The sequence below is a fragment of the Misgurnus anguillicaudatus genome, chromosome 4, assembly GCF_027580225.2.
Source record: "Misgurnus anguillicaudatus chromosome 4, ASM2758022v2, whole genome shotgun sequence".
Classification (NCBI taxonomy): Eukaryota; Metazoa; Chordata; class Actinopteri; order Cypriniformes; family Cobitidae; genus Misgurnus; species Misgurnus anguillicaudatus.
The window spans coordinates 11022909-11045502 of record NC_073340.2 but is presented as its reverse complement, the minus strand read 5'-3'; the positions used below and the strand labels follow the sequence as shown (position 1 = coordinate 11045502).

General features: G+C 35.0%; 1 protein-coding gene across 4 annotated transcripts; it reads left to right on the top strand.

Moving 5' to 3' along the window:
* The first annotated feature begins 370 nt into the window (after positions 1–370).
* eef2k (eukaryotic elongation factor 2 kinase) lies at positions 371–21892 on the top strand. 4 transcript variants are annotated; one of them, XM_055175334.2, is made up of 19 exons: positions 371–647; positions 981–1247; positions 2879–2935; positions 3769–3869; positions 6283–6343; positions 6472–6509; positions 6683–6854; positions 6934–7083; positions 7225–7357; positions 10306–10433; positions 10611–10806; positions 11176–11231; positions 11759–11836; positions 15198–15254; positions 16888–17022; positions 17099–17287; positions 20332–20456; positions 20900–21078; positions 21259–21892. In XM_055175334.2, the coding sequence occupies exons 2-19, from the start codon at positions 1011–1013 to the stop codon at positions 21366–21368; spliced, it is 2202 nt and encodes a 733-aa protein (XP_055031309.1). In that variant the 5' UTR covers positions 371–647; positions 981–1010; the 3' UTR covers positions 21369–21892. The 4 variants fall into 4 exon arrangements, with proteins under 4 accessions (XP_055031309.1, XP_055031311.1, XP_055031310.1 ...); XM_055175336.2 differs by lacking the exon at positions 15198–15254 and having other exon boundaries at positions 372–647; XM_055175335.2 differs by lacking the exon at positions 2879–2935 and having other exon boundaries at positions 372–647; positions 21259–21891.
* The last annotated feature ends 702 nt before the right edge of the window (positions 21893–22594 follow it).

The following is a 22594-nucleotide window of genomic DNA, read 5'->3' as shown; positions in this document are numbered from 1 at the left end:
GCAGATTGTCTATCGGACGCTTGAAGGCTCATAAATATGAATTAAATGACGTCTTCAAATTTCAGACGGACTACAAACGATTGTTTATTAATATTCATAAGCTTACCCTTCTCCTTAGTAGAATTCGTAAATTCTTTGTCAACAGGGAAATACCATGGCTCTTACATAATCAATAGACTACAGCATATGGCTGTTTATGTCCACTAATTCAATGTTATTAACCTTTAATTACATAAATCTGCGTGTTCTCAATGAATGCACGTATTTGTTCATGCACAATTTATATTAAAATACCTACGCATTCTCTGAATGAATTAAACGTTGATGTATTTTGACAACGCTCCACTAGAGGGCTAAGCATGCACCCTGTGCTTGTACACACACCCCAGTGTCATGAGATACTCGAGGTTGGGGTGATCATCCACACACGAGAACATTTGGTCGGACACGTTGCACACATTTGTGCACAGGCACAATAAAGCTGTCACCGTCCACGCTTCGAGACACAACCGCAGCTGAAACTTCACTTCAGATGGCCAGAACATTGTTTACCTTTCTTCCTTTTTAGGGCGTGAAGACGACGCGAGCACAATTGTATCCTGTTTTCGTTATGCCTTCGATATACCGTCTCTTTACATCTTAGTAAGGTATGTAAATGCACTTTTTGCTGCTCTTGTAGTGTTATGTAATGCAGCGCTTCGATTGAACTAATCGGATCCAAGCTTGCAACGACGATAATAAGATGACAAAATTACCACTGCTTACCGAAACGAATGAGTTGCATTAGTCACAAACACTATATAAAAACGACACACTTTACAAAATCATTCAAATGAAAAGTGTTTATCCGATAACAAGAGTATAACGTTAGGTTTGTAAATACCACACTAGCGCGTGGCTGCTCCTTTATCAGTTCACGTGGTCGCAGCGCATATTTTCGGACACGACAGTTGACCTGACCCCTCTGTGCTTGTTTGCAGTTTTTTTGTACACAAACTGTGTCCATCATCATGGCTGAAGACGAGCTCATGTTTTGTATGGAGGAGGTGGGCAACGTTAGGGATGTGTGTGGTAAGAGCAGGGTGTCTTTTCAACATCAAAATGCAAGCGATGATGAGGAAGATGAGATCTGCATTTGCCCCATCACCGATGACCCCGTCATACCAACCAAAGGCACCTGTGACTACCAAAACATCCAGAACAAGCAGCTTTCTAATTCTGTACCCAAAAATTCCTTCAGTTACAAGGTGAGTCCTACTAAATAAACCTTTGACCAGGTTGATTGGCAGTTGTTGTTGTCTTTCAGTCCCACTTAAAAGCTGTTAGAAGCCATCAAACACGTCTGCCTTGAGTAGAAACTGACCCGGTGACCTGGTGTAATCCATTTAAATCTGGTTTAACAGGGATAGGCAGTGTTCTTGTTAGGATGGTAATGTTGTTTAACTTAGTGGAGTCACGAATTTACTAATATATATATATATATATATATATATATATATATATATATATATATATATATATATATATATATATATATATAGCATGGTCTTGAGTACCGTGTTGCTATTATAAAACAGTTATTACATTATTATTATTTTAAAAATATTTATTGTAAGTGATTTTTATTAAATTGCATTGTTTTGCTTAATAAGGCAATATCTTGCATGTAAACATGGCTACTTTTGAATCAACATACTACTCTTATCCCTGGTTTCACAGAAAAGGCTTAAGGCTAGTCTTAGACTAAGACACATGTTTGAGCTGTCTTTACTGAAAATAACTTGTACTGACAGATCTTAAAATATGCCATTGCCACAGATTTGTCTCAAATGCATACCAATTACGTAATTTTTAAGGCATGTTAATGAAAAATGCTTAAACATCTTAATTTAGTCCTTAATAGGCTAGTCCTGGCTTTAACCAAGCCTTGCCTGTGAAACCAGTCCTTTATATTTATTAGTATGCAGTATGTTTATCATTTATAAAACCGAGTATGCATTGTTATATACTGGATCCTACTGGACTTGATATTGATAATCTGCTGTTTAAATCGCAGTTTCACGTACTACTACTAAAAATAGTATGCAGTATATACTGCACAGCATGCATGCTATTTAATTCTGTATATAGCAAATGCTATAAATGGGCATTTCAGTTCATAAACAATTTATTTATTAAATCCAGAAACTAAGCTGTTTATTTTTGAAGAGTACAAATATAAAATAATCCAAAAATGTTGCGTGTTAAAGTGTAGTCCTGGCTTTTATCTAAACCTTGCCTGTGAAACCAGCCCTTTATATATCTAGTATGCAGTATGTTTATCATATATAAAACCAAGTATGCAGTGTTATATATATATATTGGATCTTACTGGACTTGATGTCTATATCTGCTGTTTAAATCACAGTTTTACGTACTACTACTAAAAATAGTATGCAGTATATACTGCACAGCATGCGTGCTATTTAATTCTGTAGCAAATGCTATAAATGGACATTTCGTTGTCATAAACAATTTATTTACTTAATCCAGAAACTAAGCTGTTTATTTTCTAAGAGTACAAATATAAAATAATCCAAATATGTTGCGTTTTAAAGTGTTTGCTTGGATCACTGAGAATTTATTGTTGAACATGGCTTTGTTTTAAAGAAGAAGCAGAAAATAACTTGGTGTTATTGAAATGTCCAGTTGTAAAGCCGCCTCCCTCTCACGTCTCTTATTTACTCATGTCCATATATGGTGTTTGAACTCTCTTGGTCTTAAAGCGAGCATCTGTTCAATAACACACTTCCTTAATCTTATGTACTCTAGATATTTCTTTACACACATCATTTACTTTGTGCTTAAATAAGTGGGTTTGTCTGTTTATTCAATTCAGAACAAAAACGAAGACGCAAACTCTATCAGGTTTGGCTCTTTAACTGAGAAAGGTCGGGTATGTTAAGTACAAGTTTAATTCTACCCTTTACCATCTCTATTAATCCATCTTATGTTGTATCAATCTAGCTGCCAGCTTGGACTGCATGCTTTTTCCTTACTTCTGTTTTCCCTTTCACTCCTGCTGAATATGTTTATTAGGGATTCACACGCATAGATATTTTTATGATGATCGATATGTTACATGTCCTATAGTTTATTCCTGTTTTTTGTCTTTAACGGTGAATATTATGCACTAAAAGCCTTGATGTTTACAAAAAATATATACACATTATATTTTATTTTTTTATTTTATTTTATATATTTTTATTTTTTATTATCTGATTAATGCAAGTATTTGTTGAACTGTAAACAAATGCTATTACTCTTTCTGGGACATCTGTGACGAGTCCATGCGTCATGACGTATGGATTATGTTTCCATACGTGAGGGAACCCCAGCAGTGCGTGCTGGATATTTTGGGATGTTCATTCTTGTAAATCCACATGACTGGTTGACGTTACTGGTGACACTGAAATCAGTATAGGCACGCTTTCACAATTACAATAATTAATGCAGTTGTTGTAAAATTGACATTTTAACTGCTTTAGCATTGATTTAATCTTTTTTGCTTTTTAATTTCTTGACCTTTGACCTTCATTACAGCAAACCATTTTTCCTACTGTGCTTGTAACCACCGCCGCTTTCTTTCTCCAAACCATTGTTTTGTGCATGCGTCTTTATTGCAAGGCAATATATAAACAGGTTGTGGATCATCATCTTCATTTAACCCAAACATAATGGTGTTGGGTTAAAGTTATAAACAACTGTCATTTGTATTCTTTTGCATAGGCCACTTGGAAACATGCTATTGAGAAGGCCAAAGCCATGCCAGATCCTTGGGCCGAATTTCATTTGGAGGAAATCGAAACGGAGCGCTGCACACGATACAGGTAAATAATCGGTAGTCTCTTTAGATGGCCTGAGGTTTAAAGAGCAGAGATTGTAATAACAAGATTGTACGTTTATGGCTGCATAACAACTAATTGTTTGCAGAATAAAAGTTTGTGTTTACATCATATATGTGTGTGTGTACTGTGTATAATAATAATGTATATATAAATGTATAATAAATAAATATATATTTATTTATTAGTGCTGGGCATAGATTAATCTAGATTAATTTTATACAAAATAAAAGTCTTTTTTGCATAATATGAGTTTGTACTGTGTGTAAATATTATGTATATTTAAACACACACACATACATATATACACATTTAAGAAATGTTTTATTTTAGGGATGCACCGATAGGATTTTTTTGGGCCGATTCCGATTTAAACAGACAACTTCTGGCCGATGCCGATACCGATATTAAACACGTGTATACAATACTATACAGTTGGTCTATTAGCTAGTTTATTTCTGCATCAAATTATTTTTACTGAACATGGATTGGATTTAATTAACATTCAACTGACCAACATAATAAGAGAGGCACAAATTAAAACAAATATAATAAGACAGCATGACAACCTTCAAAGGTGGTTTTTGCTATTCAGCATTTATTTTATTAACAACATTAACTCATTTTTTACATGTAATGGATTTCTTTATGCAGTTAATTAATAAACAATCGGTATCGGCCTTTCTCGTGATATTGCCGATATGCCGATGGTTTCAAATTCATCAAAAATCGGCCGATAAATATCGGTGGCTGATACATCGGTGCATCACTATTTTATTTATATATCATTTTTCATTTATATATAATATAGAATATATAAAAATATAAATAAATGTATACAAATGTAAATGTTTCTTAAATACATACATGAATGTGTGTGTATTTATATATACATAATAATTACACACAGCAAAAAAAAAAATTATATATATATATATATATAGCAAAAAATTACTTTTATTTTGTATCAGATTAATCCAGATTAATCTATGCCCTGCACTATATGTAAGCAATAAGGTACGAGAGGCTGTGCTGTATCGTGAATAAGTAACGGCTGAAGGGCGTTGTTAGGCACGACGCGAAGCGGAGTGCCTGCAACCCCTTCAGCCGTTACTTATTCACGATACAGCACTTGCCTCGAGTACCTTATTGCTTTTATAAAACGGTTACCAAACAATATTGAAGTAAAAAAAATATTAGTGCAACTTTCATGAAGTTAAATCAACAAAAGCATTCCTTCCGCTAGAAAAAATAGTCCCTGACTGCGAACAACAACATGAAAGCTCAAATAAAAACAACAAACTGTTCTCAGACTTTGTCTCATTATATGTTTATGTGTTGCTAAGGTTGTTGCTAAGGGCGCAGTGATATTAAATAGAACCGTTGGGTAAAGCGGTCATAGCAGTGTTTTATTGTGAATAAAGCACACCTGTTGACCAATCAGAATCAAGGATTGGAACTAGCCGTTTTATAAATGTGTGTGTGTGTGTGTATGTATGTATGTATGTATGTATGTGTGTATATATATATACACATTGTTTTCTTAAAATTATACAAGCAAAGCATGTGTGTGTGGATTTATATATTCTTCATAATTATGCACAGCACACACATATATACAATAAATAAAAATAAATAAAAACTTTTATTCTGCAACTGATAAGTTGGTATGCAGCCCTGAATGCAATTGGTAATTTTTCATATCTTAACCACATTTTGTTTCTCATTTTGTTGTTGCCATTATTTTATCTAAGCAAATGCATTTATTTTAATGAAAATGTGTTATTTACCAAATTGTTACCGAATTAGATATGAACATGTCATCCTAGAAAATAGTGCACAGATCTACCCAAAGTTTAAGAAAATACATCCTAGACTACATTAAATGTTGGTTACAGATTTAATATACTGTTGGGGGATAAAAAGCACTGACTGTGCAATTTTTTAAAATAAGATATGAGAAATACAAATGATATAAGAAATGAGATATAAGTGTGTTATCAGATGTAAACAGAGACTTGTGATCCACTCCGAGTATCAGAATCTAATTTTAAACCGTTGTAACTTTCCGCTCATAAAATCTCACTTGACTGCTGGCCAATAGGATATGCGTGTCAGTCATGGGTTGGTCTACTGTATGTGGTACACAGTGTACTGAGCCAGCACACGTTGCGCGTGTTTAAAAAACGCTTGTATGCATTTATGGCTTGCTATACTCTATGACGCATTTGCTTTACTAATTAATTACTTGAGAGAAAAGTTGGCAACTAATCCCTTTCAACTCTCTTATTATATCAACTACAAAAAACCTTCATGCATTTTATGTTTCATGTTCATAGATAAACAATACTTGATGATGGATTTGAACTGATTGCTTGCATGGTTTCTTACTCTTTAGATATAATGCTGTTACTGGTGAATGGGCGAAGGACGAAATATTTATTAAGATTTCCAATCAGGTATTTGCATTCTGCATTTGCATTTTCCATACATGCCTAAACTCTGTCTGAGCTACAGAAGAGCAAGTTGCATTTCTGTTTTAAGGTAAAAACAACCTTTAATGAATGGGATTATGTGTCTTTTACAGCCTTTTGGAAGAGGAGCCATGAGAGAATGCTTCAGAGCGTAAGTCAAGTGAAATTGAACCTTCACATTGTTATTCTTATGACATTTTAATCCCTTTTTACAGATGAAGTATATTACGTATATACTATAGATACATTAATATAAGGTCTCAATAGTAACTTTCTACAGGTGCGCTTCTTGTTTATCCAATTTTTATTTCCTTTTATCCACAGGAAAAAGTTGTCAAACTTTTCCCACAGCCATAACTGGAAATCTGCCTCAAACTATGTGGCAAAGCGCTACATGGAGACAGTGGACCGAGAGGTTTACTTTGAGGACATCAGGTTACAAATGGAAGCGAAATTATGGGGTGAGGAGTACAACCGCCACAGACCTCCCAAACAGGTACTTCTTCAGTTTTCATAAAGGTATACAGGTTTTATGTACGGTGAGCGATCCTAACAGAGATGTGTGTGATCATTAGGTGGACATCATGCAGATGTGTGCTGTGGAAATGACCGGGCGTCCCGGAAGTCCTTTGTTTCACCTGGAGCATTATATTGAGGGGAAGTACACCAAGTACAACTCTAACTCCGGCTTTGTGAGGGATGATAACATACGTCTTACACCTCAGGTATGTGAAATATTGCGTTATTGTGTAAAATGTAAGTGCTACAGCTCTATATAAATAACAAATTATTATTATTATTTATTAATTCAGATTTGCACCAGGTATCGTCTCTGGTTTATGGGTAATGTCTTTTTGTGGACTTAGGCATTTAGTCATTTCACATTTGAGCGGTCTGGACACCAGCTGATAGTGGTGGACATTCAGGGTGTTGGTGACCTCTACACAGACCCTCAGATCCACACTGAGAAGGGAACTGACTTTGGAGACGGCAATTTGGGTATTTATCAGCACCCTGCCACGTTTTATCTTATTTATGCTATAATCATTTCCTCAGAAGAAGGAAATGTTGATTTGTGAACCTGAGTTGCGTGAGTAATACAAATATGAGGAAGAATTGTGCACTACACAGAAAGATTTGTAGATAAACTTTATAGTGGCCTGATAAGTTTCAGTATGATGTTACAATGTTTTAGCATGAGGCTAATGTGTTGTAGCGCGATGTTAGCATAATCTGACAAGTTTAGCATATTTTAGCATGTTGTATGCATGTTCTAACATAATGCTAGCATGTTTTAGCATGATGTTACAATGTTTTAGCATGAGGCTAATGTGTTGTAGCGCGATGTTAGCATAATCTGACATGTTTAGTATATTTTAGCATGTTGTATGCATGTTCTAACATAATGCTAGCATGTTTTAGCATGATGTTACAATGTTTTAGCATGAGGCTAATGTGTTGTAGCATGATGTTAGCATATTCCTACATGTTTAGTATATTTTAGCATGTTGTATGCATGTTCTAACATAATGCTAGCATGTTTTATCATGATGTTACAATGATTTAGCATGAGGCTAATGTGTTGTAGCATGATGTTAGCATATTCCTACATGTTTATTATATTTTAGCATGTTGTATGCATGTTCTAACATAATGCTAGCATGTTTTATCATGATGTTACAATGTTTTAGCATGAAGCTAATGTGTTTCCTTGTGACATTAGAATGATCTGACATGTTTAGTATATTGTGTCATGTTCTAACATGATGCTAGCATAATTTAGCATGATGTTACAATGTTTAGCATGAGGCTAATGTGTTGTAGCATGAGGTTAGCATATTCCTAGATGTTTATTATATTTTAGCATGTTGTATGCATGTTGTAGCATGATGCAAGCATGTTTTAGCATGATGTTACAATGTTTTAGCATGAAGCTAATGTGTTTCCTTGTGACATTAGAATGATCTGACATGTTAAGTATATTGTGGCATGTTCTAACATGATGTTAGCATAATTTAGCATGATGTTACAATGTTTAGCATGAGGCTAATGTGTTGTAGCACAATGTTAGCATATTCCTAGATGTTTAGTATATTTTAGCATGTTGTATGCATGTTGTAACATGATGCTAGCATGTCTTAGCATGATGTTACAATGTTTTAGCATGAAGCTAATGTGTTTCCTTGTGACATTAGAATGATCTGACATGTTTAGTATATTGTGTCATGTTCTAACATGATGCTAGCATAATTTAGCATGATGTTACAATGTTTAGCATGAGGCTAATGTGTTGTAGCACGATGTTAGCATATTCCTACATGTTTAGTATATTTTAGCATGTTGTATGCATGTTGTAACATGATGCTAGCATGTTTTAGCATGATGTTACAATGTTTTAGCATGAAGCTAATGTGTTTCCTTGTGACATTAGAATGATCTGACATGTTTAGTATATTGTGCCATGTTCTAACATGATGCTAGCATGTTTTAGCATGATGTTACAATGTTTAGCATGAGGCTAATGTGTTGTAGCACGAGGTTAGCATAATCTGACATGTTTAGCATACTTTAACATGATGCTAACATGTTTTAGTATGATGTTACAATGTTTTAGCATGAAGCTAATGTGTTTCCATTTGACATTAGAATGATCTGACATGTTTAGTATATTGTGTCATGTTCTAACATGATGCTAGCATGTTTTAGCATGATGTTACAATGTTTAGCATGAGGCTAATGTGTTGTAGCACGATGTTAGCATAATCTGACATGTTTAGCATACTTTAACATGTTGTAACATGATGCTAACATGTTTTAGTATGATGTTACAATGTTTTAGCATGAAGCTAATGTGTTTCCATTTGACATTAGAATAATCTGACATGTTTATTATATTGTTGCATGTTCTAACATGATGCTAGCATGTTTTAGCATGATGTTACAGTGTTTTGGCATGAAGCGAATGCGTTTTTGTGTGACGTTTGCATGATCGGACATGTTTAGTATTTTGTTGCATGTTCTAACATAATGCTAGCATGATGCTGTTTTAATATGATATTACAGTGTTTACTTTTAGCATGAAGCTAACATGTTTGTGTGATGTTAGCATGATCTGACATGTTTAATATATTTTAGCATGTTGTATGCATGCATGTTGTAACATGATTCTAGCATGTTTTAGCACAAAGTTACGTTGTTGTAACATGTGGCTAATGTGTTTTAGCATAATGTTATCATGATCTGGCATGTTTAGTATATTTAAACATGTTGTTTGCATGTTCTAGCATGATGCTAGCATGTTTTAACATGACATTAGAATTTTTTAGCATGAGACTAATCTGTTGTAGTGTGAAGTTAGCATGATCTGAAATGTTTAGTATATTTTAGCATATTGTATAGATGTTCTAACATGATGCTAGAATGTTTTAGTATGATGCTACAGTTGTTTTAGCATGAAGCTAACGTGTTTTCATGTGACATTAGCATGATCTGACATGTTTAGTATATTGTTGCATGTTCTAACATGTTAAAGTATGACGTTACAGTGTTTTACCATAAAGCTAACATGTTGGTGTGATGTTAGCATGATCTGACATGTTTAATATATTTTAGCGTGTTGTAACATGATTCTAGCACCTTTTAGCACAAAGATACAGCGTTTTAACATATGGCTATTGTGTTTTAGCATAATGTTATCATGATCTGGCATGTTTAGTATATTTAAGCTTGTTGTTTGCATGTTTTAGCATGATGCTAGCATGTTTAAGTATGATGCTACGTTTTAGCATGAGACTAATGTGTTTAAGCATGATGTTAGCATGGTCTAGCATGTTTGGTATATTTTAGCATCATGTGTTAGCGCGATGCTAGAATGTTTTAATATGTTGTTAGCATGTTTTAGCCAAGATAAGGATCAAGCCTAGCTAATGATTGTGTGTTAATTTCAGGTGTCCGTGGCATGGCTCTTTTCTTTCACTCACATCTGTGTAATAAGATCTGCAGAAGTATGAGTCTCGCTCGCTTTGACCTGTCACCAGCTGAAATGGCACAACTGGACTGCACAAACAAACTGCTGGTGGGTACTTGGCTTAATATGTCATGTAAGCAGAAAGTGTAGAGATGGGCCACTTTGAGGTTCAGACCAGTTTTATTTATTGAACTCATGATCCATGACATTAAAAAACACACAAGCAACAGCTGTACAGTGTTTCAACTCACAGATGTGTTTTCTAAATGAATTGTGTTTAAGCAGAAGTCAGCTCAGACGGTTCTCCGTGGCTCTGAGGAACAGTGCGGTTCCCCCAGGGTGAGAACGATTTCGCTTGGTCACATGCCACCTCTTCTGACCCGCCTCTCTGAGACCTCATCGGTTGAAGAGAACAGCGACACAGACTCGATTCCATGTTCTCCAATGAGTATGGGTGTCTCTGTAGACCGATCGCCCATGGGTAAGACTAAACATGATAGAGGTTAATTTAAATCTACTTAAGTGTCCCAGCTGACACCCCAATGCTTCACCTGCTAAAGACAATAATGAGTTGGCCTGTAAAAAACATTCAACCACAGCTTAGTTATCATCAGTATTTAGCAACCACCTGAAGAAATTCAATTGCTTGTTTATTGGGTTTTCAAACTTTGTAAAGGCAGGGACCCACAATTATGATTAACCTTTTGTAAGGGACCCCTTCTGTGTATATATATCCATATATATAAGAAACATTCAAATTTGTTAGATAAATAGTAGCAATTGAGAGTCCAAATCTGCCTTAAGACCTTTGAACTTGTTCTTTCTCATTTCGAGTTTTGTTTATTTACAGGCTGGTCATTTATGAATGAGATGAATGAATCGCATCGAGCTAACACAGATCAACAGGTCAGTTTTTCAAGAAATTATATACATACATAGGGCTGTCACAAGTATTAAATAATCGTCTCATCGCAATTGTTTGACCTCATCGCGTTGATTTCAGATCACCGCAATGATTGCACATCTCTCTAAAAAACACAAGGGGGAGCTGCAGCGCCTGTATGAATGAGAAATTTTCAGATTACTTTTAAATATGTGTTGTGTAAATTAATATTTACTGGAAGGTAAACCTTGCAAAATATTTAATTTAAATAATCACAACAATGTGTGAAAATTATTGCATAAACAAGCAAAAAAATGTATAAGAATTAAATGTCAAAGCTATAAAACAGTAAATTAATCTTCAATATCGTCGAAGCACGAAAACAGGTAATTAATCAACATAATCGTCACAATTTATAAGACAAAACCCCCCGACAAATTTCATAATTGTGACAGTTTTATACATACACACATACATCATATTTTTGGTGTTTTTAAACAGCAATGCAAAGCTTATTATTCGGTATTGTTTGTTGTACTTGTGTTGATAGGAGTCGGAGAACGGAGGAGACAGCGGTTATCCTAGTGAAAGACGCAGTGAAGGAGACGCTGGTGAACATCAGCACCAGGTACAGATCACCAGATTTCAGTAAATGGATTTTGTGCATTAAAAGCTTATTTAAAATGGAGTTTATTACAAACAGTGTTGGGGAAATTATATTGAAATTGATGCTTTTCAAGCTATGTTCAAGATACTCTTTAAAAAAATATATATATATTTACTGTAGCTACAATTCACGATACTTAAAAGGGCATTATCTACATAAAGATTAATGTGTACAGATAAAGAAATGCAGCAAGCTGAAATACATCATCATTTATATAACAGATCTGAAAACAGATCTTGAACATTGCATAAGTGAGAGAGGTGTTTATGTGCTTTGTTGCTTTACTCTCTATTTTGTTGTAGATTTTTTATTTTTCTTTACTCAAAAAGCTATATTTTGGATAGCGATACTATTAAAAAGTACTTAATTTCTTCAGCTGAGCACGTTTTTTATACAAATATTTGTTACATCAGGTCCCTCCCAACATGTTGAAGCTCCAAAAAGCACACACATCCATCATAAAAGTAACCCAGTGTGTTGATAAATGTCTTCTAAAGTGAAAAAATAGGTGCATGTGTAAAAACATTTAATATTGTAAGCTTATTTAGCAGAAAAGAAACCACAACAAATTCATATGAGGATCAAAATTACAATATGGTGGCACACTGGTAACTCTAAATATCATTGGTTCTTGGATGTCTCATGGTGAAATATCATAAACCAATAAGATCTGACATCTCATTGCAATTCATACGTATTTTACGAGGTGGGTAATTTGTAGGAATTTGTACAAACAACTTAGTATGTGACCTTGGGTTTAGAGACAGGGTTAGGGGTGCGGCATCACTTTTTTATCGTACGTTTTTACGATTCACTTCGGACGAATTCCTACAAATTAGCCAACTTCTAAAAAACATAACAGGGCTCAAAATTAACTTTTTTATTTGGTAGCACTGGTGCTCCCAACTTTAAAGAGTTAGGAGCACCAGCAAAAATTTAGGCGCATCCATCCAAAAATTAAAAAGCACCACAACTACAATGTAAATGTTAATAGATTCATTTTATTAAAAATAAAACACCACCACCGGGCTTTACACGTCCTATGGCCAGCATATCCATCCAAAAATTAAAAAGCACCACAACTACAATGTAAATGTTAATAGATTCATTTTATTAAAAATAAAACACCACCACCGGGCTTTACACGTCCTATGGCCAGCATTTAAAAGTTGGTCTTCTAATTTATTTTAAAGAAGGCTAATATATATTGGTATTGATAACTGCATTACCAGGATGCTTTTACTACTAAATAGGCAATGTTTTAAAAAAAAAAAAAAAAACATACCATCAGCATTGTCGTATTCCACAGCAACATGGACCACAACAAGGATGTTTGTCGAATGTCCATTCACCAGCGCATGCGCACATACACCATCAAACACACTTTGACAGACAGGTCGGTGTCTCCATCAATAATAAACACATTTGTCACGTTTAAGCAAGGTACGTCTGGCGCTTAAAATGTTTTGATTCCGCCATTAACGCCGTTTTACAGGATTTACAGTAAACACAGTAAGTTACATTTTCATAGCGGAGACACTCGAAATCTTTAAGCCACTCTCTCTGAAAGGTTTAACGTCAACTCGTATTTTCTGGTGGTGGAGTTACATTTGAATCCAGATCGTCGTCAAAAAATACAGTAATAACCTTGGCTGTAATCGGCTCGCTCTCGTCATGCTCGCGACGCGTTCGTCTTTTCACATTTCCGCGCTTCACGGCAACAAGGAATGACTGACGCTCATATTAGCCAATCTGCGGTCTTCATTAAACGCAAGAACTTAATGGTGAAATTTGATTGGTTATGTATCGTTGGAGAGAACACTGAACCTGGGACAGCGCCAGCACGCAGGATCACAATCAACTCGCGTCACAACAAAATGGGCAGTCGCACAAATGCTCCCAAATATATTTTAAGGTCGCACAGATTAAATTTCGGTCGCATATGCGACCAAAATGGTCGCAATTTTGAGCCCTGCATAAGAATTTCCATTAGATGTGGTTGGATTTAAAAGTAACATTGCGTCACCATTAGAATTTCGATCTTATGTGCTGACAACAGTCTTATTGCAATTCATACGTGTTTTACAAGGTGGCTAATTCGTTTAAATTTGTACGTCCAACTAGCTGTTACAATGATTAAATCGCGATGATTTCAGATCACCGCAATGATTGCACATCTCTTTTAGAAACACAAGGGGGAGCTGCAGTGCCTGTATAAATGAGACGGTATCAGATGGCGCTCCTTAACTGACAGTGTAACGCGATACATAGCAAAGCCATTCAATACAGTGAAAAAAAACAGCAATACCAAATTTAGGGAAGTGAAGGATGCTATTCTTAAAGATGTGTAAGAAATTGATTTTTTTGCAGCCACTACAGACATGTGGTCCAGTACTAATATGACCTTGATTGGCTACTATTAAAGGCCTGTTCTGGTATAGTCGATTTATTTTGATTGCATTTTTATTTTCAGTTGTTTATTTCTTATGAAGAATGTTCCGTTTTTAAAAGATATATATTTATTAAATAATTACTTTTAAATATGTGTTATGTGTATTCATATTTACTGCCAGGAATTAATAATTATAATTGAATTAACAAATTAATCATCATAATCGTCATAATTTATTAAATAATTAACCGTCAGCCAAATTTCATAACTGTGACAGTCCTACGACCAACTTTGTATGTGATGTTGGGTTTAGGGGTGCGGCAACGCTATTGTTTTTTTTTTTCTTACAATCATACATTTTTGTATGATTCGCTTTATACGAATTAGCCAACTCGTAAAATACATAAGATTTCCCGTGAGATCTGGTTGGAGTTGAGGTTAACATTGCATCACCATATTAGAATTTTGCTCTTTTGTGCTTTTTTTTGGGGTTCGATTTCACAAAATAATTTCCAAATATTACCCACTGGACTAATGTGAAGTACTTTAATGATAAATGGATGTGTTTCCTAAAGATTCAACATGTAAGATCCTGTATAAAAACATTATATGTATTAAATATGAAATAAAAGGTAGGTATTACATATTCAATTGTTTGTTTGTGTTCAGCTGTAGAAATGAAGTCATACACATTTTGTCATACATAATTTACATTTTTGTAAAATAATATGGTTGTTATTTTCAGTTAGTTACTCCCCAACACTGATGACAAACTGACAGGAGACATGATGTTATTTTAGCTGCAATAAATAATGTCTTTCTATTAGATTGTATGTAGTGTAGACTGTATATGGTCATCATGACATTCTGCAGTAGTGCTGTTTTGGCTCCTTCGGAGATATGTGATAGGTTTTATACGTCATCATTTAGGGCCGTCCTCTCTACAACAGACATTACTCAGAATCGGATGAAGACAGTGTTCGTCGGGTAACTACAAAACCATTTATCAAACTCCCTGTGTCTAATCATGACCGTCATCCATCATCTCATATCACTGATTTAGAGTAGTAAACTCCTTCTGATCCGTTTAAACCCTAACCCTTCTCATCTCATTCGTCTTTTATCTGAACTTCTCATCTGATCTTACTCTCAACCAACCCCCTCACAAGTGCTGGTTTTGGCAAGCTCACCCTGTAACACGTATGCAGGGATCCCACAGTTATGGAAAACATGAATACAACATGTTTTCAGATAGAAATCTGAAAAATTTGGATTTCCAAGCCTACAAAGTACATTTACTTGACATGAAAAGGTCATCGACTGTTTTGTTAGTGGACTCCAAATGATTTCTATTAATCTTATCAATGTGTGGGAACCCTGCATGTGATTTCCTGCATGACTTTCAGCACAGTTGGATTTTCTCTTTCTGTGCATCAGTACATCACGTACTTACTTATATTGTTTTCTCAAGTACATGAGACAGATGTTAGGTCTTTTTCTTGCCATATGGCATACATTTTTATTTTATGAAAAACTGATTAATTTTGCAATGTATTTTATATCACAACAGATTAGTATTCTAATACTTTTAGTAATATAATACAGCAGTGGTTCTCAACTGGTGAAGCGCAGGTCTGTTCTGACCGAAAATAGAGCCATTTATCTAACATAAATATTTTTTTATATAAATTTGCCATAATTGATTTGTATTTCACATTTTTGTAGTTGTTTATGAATTTATAATTGCCTATATTTTCCTTTTTTGCCTATTTACATTTATGCATCTGGCTGATGCTTTTATCCAAAGCGACTTGCAGCACATTACAAGGTGTATAGACTTTATCAGTATGCGTGTTCCCTGGGTTCGAACCCATGACCATTTGTGGTGCTAGCGCAATGCTATATAAGCTATATTTCATATAAATACCACATTATTTGGGCTATGCAGTTATATAATTCAATTAGGGCTGTCAAAAAATTAATCGCGATTAATCGCCTACAAAATAAAAGTTTGTTTGCACTTAATGTATTTGTGTGTGGATTGTGTGTAATTATCATCTATATATAAATACACACATACATGTATACATTTAGGAAAAATGTTGTTTATGTATATATTTTTTATTTATATATATATAATATAAAATATATTAAAATCTAAATAAATTTAAAATCTAAATAAATATTTATATACATGTAAATGTTTGTTAAATACATATATGCATGTGTGTGTGTTTATATATACAAAATAATTGCACACAGTGCATACATATATATTATGCAAAAACAAACTTTTATTTTGTATGCGATTAATCGTGATTAATCTTTTGACAGCCCTAAATTCAATGTTTTGTATTAAAGGATATTTTAGTCTTTTGTACAATAAAAATAAAAGATTAAAAACACCAGTCGTGAACCACTACAGTACACCTTTCATATTATGCACAATAGTTTAGGCCAATAATGAATAAAATCAGAAGACGTGTAGTGTTTCTAAAACACGCCTGTTTTCTGACCAGATTTGGACATAATGACAGATAAAGTCAATGATGTTGTCGTTTATTGGTTTGGGTTTTACTTTGGCTACTTTATAATATTTTCTTTTTGTCGTATCGCTCAGCTGACAGAAGAAAAATGGACGTTTTACCATTCATCTCGCTCACACATACACAGACCCTCCTGTGTAGCAATGGAGGTGGAGAGACTCAACGCGATGGTTCTTGAAAGAAAAATCGGTAAATCCATTCTGGGCAAGGTAAGACACTGAGCCGTATTTTTAGAGATGTGTTCCTGACACACAGAAGTCTTTACATACTGTATTTTTGGTTAAGGTCCATCTGGCTATGGTCCGGTATCACGAAGGCGGGCGCTTTTGTGAGAAGGATGCACCATGGGATCAGATTTCTGCTCTGTATCATCTGGAGAGAGCGGCCATGTGTGGGGAACTGGAGGCTATAGTTGCTCTCGGCCAATGTTGTCTTCAGTTGCCACACCACGTTTTACCTGAGATCGAATTGGAGGTGCTTTATTTGCTCTTTTTGTATATTTGTTATATATGTATGAACTAGGGGTGTAACGGTACACATACTCGTACCGAACTATACAGGACTTCCGGTTCGGTGCAGATGTGTACTGAATGCACTTTTTAACAGTAGTTAAAGGGACACGACTTTTTTTTTTAAATATGCTGATTTTTGCAGTTTTGGAATCCATTCGGCTGATGTCCGGTCTGGCGGTGCCACTTTTGGCATGGCTTGGCATAGTCAATTGAATCTGATTAGATGATTAGCATTGCGCTCAAAAATAACCAGAGTTTCAATATTTTTCTTATTTAAAACTTGATATTATTTTAAATATTAAAACTCTTTGGGGTTTTTTTGAGTGCCATGCTAATGGTCTGATGAGATTCAATGGATTGTGCTAAGCTATGCTAAAAGTGGTACCGCCAGACCCGGAGATCAGCTGAATGGATTCCAAAACAGTAAAAATCAAGTGTTTAACTCTAGGGGAGCTGGAAAATGAGCATATTTAAAAAAAAGTGGAGTGTCCATTTAACAGAAGGCTTGTTTTATGTGCGAAACATACTTTAAATTTAAGTTCCCACATGAAAATATTAAGTGGCGGACTGCAAATTTGTTTAGCAAATGTATTTTTTCCACCGCGCTACTTTTCCATTGCTTTTATATAAACACTCACTAGATGGACATGTTTGACCGTTTCCCAAGCGCAGAGTTTTAAGACGCAATGTCTAGTTAAAACAATTTCAACTTTTGCAGGCAGTGCAGCTCATCAGTGTAAAGTCCAAAACAGTGGACCAATCAGAAAACCCTGGGGCGGGACAAGCATTGCACGTTTTGTTTACAGTAGCAAGTTGGAATGGCAATTTACGTTATTCCCTCATGTTTTATTTTGTTTTTATTTATTTTAGTAAAACCAAGCAGGTGTATTATTTTAAAATCTGCTAAAATTATCTAAACTGTTTTAGTATTTGTGAACTGTTAATGTTTACAAAAATAAACGACAAGTAATTTTACGATTTGCATTTCTTTCCCCTAACTGTACCGAACCGTAGGAAAAACACACACGAGGTGTGACCGAACCGAACCATGTACACTGCAAAAAATGACCTTACTTAGAATTTTTGTCTTGTTTTCAGTAAAAATATCTAAAAATTCTTAAATTAAGATGTATTTTCTTGATGAGCAAAATGACCTAGGAAAATAATTGTAGTTTTTAGACAAAAAATATAAACTTTAAGTAAATTAGTGCTTAACTCTTTCCCCGCCAGCGTTTTTAAAAAAGTTGCCAGCCAGCACCAGCATTTTTCATGATTTTCACAAAAGTTTAATGCCTTCCAGAAAATGTTCTTCTTTAAATATATAAACAAACAATATATCAGATGAAAGAACAGACCCTCTGCTTTCAAACAAAAAAAAGTTTCATCCTACCTTCATTAGTTCTCTTGTAATCACCTCTCAAACATGGGTCAGTTTCTTCAAAAACACCCAATTTTGAGGAAAAAGCTGAGATAATTCCATTTTTGTGAAGGACTTTTGATATAGATCAGATGCAGAGCGATCTTTAAAACATACAGGAAGTTCTTTCTCTTTCACGTGAGGCGCTACTTCCGGGTTGTATAAGTTGCGGAAGTATTATCCACCTGGTGGATAATAGCGGTATTGCGGAAAGACCAAAAATCTCGTCATTGGCGGGGAAGCGTTTTCTCTTAATTGATGAGATATCTCGTCAATGGCGGTGAAAGAGTTAAAACAAGCAAAACAATATGTCAGTGGCATAAGAAAAAATGTCTTGCAATGAGTTTTTTCATAAACACTTAATTTAAGAAAAATTTTCTTATTCCAATGGCAGATTTTTTTTTTGCTTGTTCTAGGCACAAATTCGCTTAGGTTTTGTTTTTTTTGTTCTAAAAACTATAAATGTTTTTCTGGTTTATTTTACTCATCAAGAAAATACATCTTAATTTAAGATTTGTTATATATTTTTACTGAAAAACAAGGCAAAAATACTAAGTAAGAAATTTTTTGCAGTGTATTTTGTGTACCATTACACCCCTACACTGCAAAAAATGATTTTCATGAAAAAAATGTCTTAGTATATCTAAAAATTCTTAAATTAAGATGCTTTTTCTTGATGGGCAGAGTGACCCAGGAAAATAAGTCTAGTTTTTAGACCCAAAATATCAAATTTAAGTGATTTTGTGCATAAAATAAGCTGATTTTTTTGCTCGTTTTATGCACAAAATCACTTAAAGAGTAACTAAACCCTAAACCAACTTTTTAAAGTTAATGGTCTGTAAGAATGATGTTTTATTAGTGCTGTTCATTGATTTTAGTAAGTTTTTTGACATTTGGATATAAAGTGTTTCAATACTACAATATATGGTGTAAAAACATCTGAGTGCTGCCCTCTTCAGGTTGAACGGTGGCTACTACAGTTGAATTTTCCTATTGGATGTTGGGTCCAAAAAAATAACTCGTGATGTAAGCAGTTTCAAGCTAACCACGCCCTTGTTACGATCTCACCACACACTTGGTACGAGCTTAGTTCGTCCCCTTTATCTCCATTGGGATCTGCCCACTTTTCTTGCATTTTTCAAATATTGCCAGTGGGTGGAGTCAGGCTCTGACCAGGGGTTTAGTTACGCTTTAAACTTTTTTCTTGGGTTGTTTTGCTCATCAAGAAAATGAATCTTAATTTAAGAATCTTTAGATATTTTTACTGAAAACAAGACAAAAATAGTAAGATTTTTTTTTCTTAAAAATCATTTTTTGCAGTGTAATAGAAAAATGACACCTTAAAACACCTATTTAACAAACAGTCGACTACTAATATGTGAAGTAGCTACAAATAGTTTCTGTATGGGCTCCTGTATGGGCAAAACAGGCTTCAGATTAATCAAAAGTATAGAGAGAGACCAGGTCTGATCAGACACGTCTGGCTAGCAGAACGCTTCTCTCATTCTCTCCCTATATTAAATCTAAACAGTGTTAAAGTTTGTTGATGGCACATGGTTTGATGAATGACACATGTTGTTGTATCACAGGAATCTGAGGAAAACAAGAAGAAAGGTTTTCGCTTTCTGCTGCAGGCCGCTGAGGCGGGAGACAGGCCGAGTATGATTCTAGTGGCACGGGCATTCGACACCGGTCTTAAACTTCCTTCTGATAGGTGAGAAAGACATTCAGTTGTTCAATATGTATGAACAGGATTCACATAAGACCCTTGACATGTGTGGTGCTTGATTGAATATTAGAAAAATTGAGATACCTGGAAAATCATCTCCTTTGGTCAGGTAGTGCTTAATAAGTTAAATATGGGAATTTGGGGATACGTGCATGCGTTTAGCATGCCAAGCAGAAAGATTTTCCAGAAATCATTCCAAGAGAATTCTGCAGTTTAGATTTGGACGATTTGTTCACAAGTCAGTCAGCTAACTAAAAAAAACTATGTAAAAAAAGCTAAATCCAAGCACTGTAAAGAGGCAGAGTAGTGATCCTGTCTATAGTCCAATTTTTTTAAAGAAAAACTAGGTCTGGAAAGTATTTGTTGTCCGCATGGAATGTCTGAGGTTTTCATAAATGTTCTTTTTTGGGCTGGATTTGAAAACCCAGGACCGTGGACTGGAAGCACGCTGTGCACTGGTACGACTGCGCTCTTAAGATGACAGATTATGATGAGGGTGGAGAGTATGATGGCATGCAGGATGAGCCACGTTACCTTCTGCTCGCCCGATTGGCTGAGATGTATCAGGACGGAGGGTTCAGCCTGGACCCGGACCCTCAAAAAGCAGGTGGGTGTATGTCTGTACCACAGATGTTTATCGTACTTTCGTTAAAACCAATACATTTGTTTCAGTGGTGTTTTGTTACTACACAAGTTGGGAGCTTTGTGCTGTGGGTCATAAAAAGTGCAGTTCTATCTTATTTTTATAAGGATGGGGCATGACATAACATTATGGGTTGTTTTGTAGGTGATCTGTTCACGGAGGCAGCTGATGCCGCTATGGAAGCTATGAAGGGCCGACTGGCCAATCAGTACTACATGAAAGCAGAGGAGGCGTGGTCTATGGTGGAAGAGTGATAGATCGTATATGCAGCTGATTTCCTGAGATCACGAAAATGGTTAATATTTTGCACCTGCTTTCTGTTTACATGATCTTTCTCAATGCCTTAATAATGCTTTCCTTGGGTCAGGCATGTTCACTTTACAAGTAATGGTGATCTGCAATTATCATCTTCCAATGAATGTGAAAATGGCGCATAGAAAAGAGGATTCTTGGTCAGTGCTATACTGAGGTGCTAACTCTATTGGTTAACTTTAAGATAAAAATAAATAATAAGTAAATGTTAAATTGTTTTACGTTGAGATTACCTGCTAATAATTACGCTTGTCGCTATTTGCTTGTTTTCGACTGGGTGTTTCCTTAATGAATGCATTAGATCTGATTTTTCTGGATTGTCGGCATCAAAAGCTATTTTAATAACTTGTCAAACAACTTTCAGAATTCATTATAATTTAGGTGTGTACTGTTGTGCATGTGGTACATTTTAGTAATTTCTTTTAGAACTACGATGGATGAAAAATAAATACATTTTTAAAAAAATGGTTACATCTGTGTCTGTTTTATATGAATAAAATCCTATATATAGAGCTGCTTTTATCTGTATAAACCGCTTTTTAATTCATACAAAGACATCATAATATACATTTTAGTTCTTTAAAAGATGCCAAAGATAGTAGATTGAACAAGACTGAGCACTACTATTACAATGCAACACTCAATATGGCCGCTCTGATGATGGAAGTCCCGCCTTCCGGTTAAAAGAACCAATCATCAACCGATAAAGCATAACGATTCTCTGAGGCGTTTGCCAACCTGTGCGCATGCGCAGTAGCTGAAACGACCTCGGAAAGTGTGTTTTAGCGCATTTTGAGCTTAAATAGATATGAAATAGATAGATTAAATTAAAGTGCATCCAAAAATTCGATCATAATTTCTTCACCCTCATGCTTAAAAAAGCTGATGTTTTAACAAATATTGTTAAACACACACAGTTAACGTAGGCTACCCATTGACTTCAATATTTGTTTTTCCTATTTCGAAGTCAAATATTCCAGCGGAAACTGTGTGCTTAAACTCATTCACTAAACTTGGTATTTATGTGACGCAGTAATGGATGGCACATACCAAGTCTTAATCATTATTAAAAAAGCCTTTATTACAGACCCTTTTGGAAGATTTTTTTATGCATTGTTTCCCATGCACAAAGATGACAGCAATTATTCATCCACCTTTGGTGTTCCTC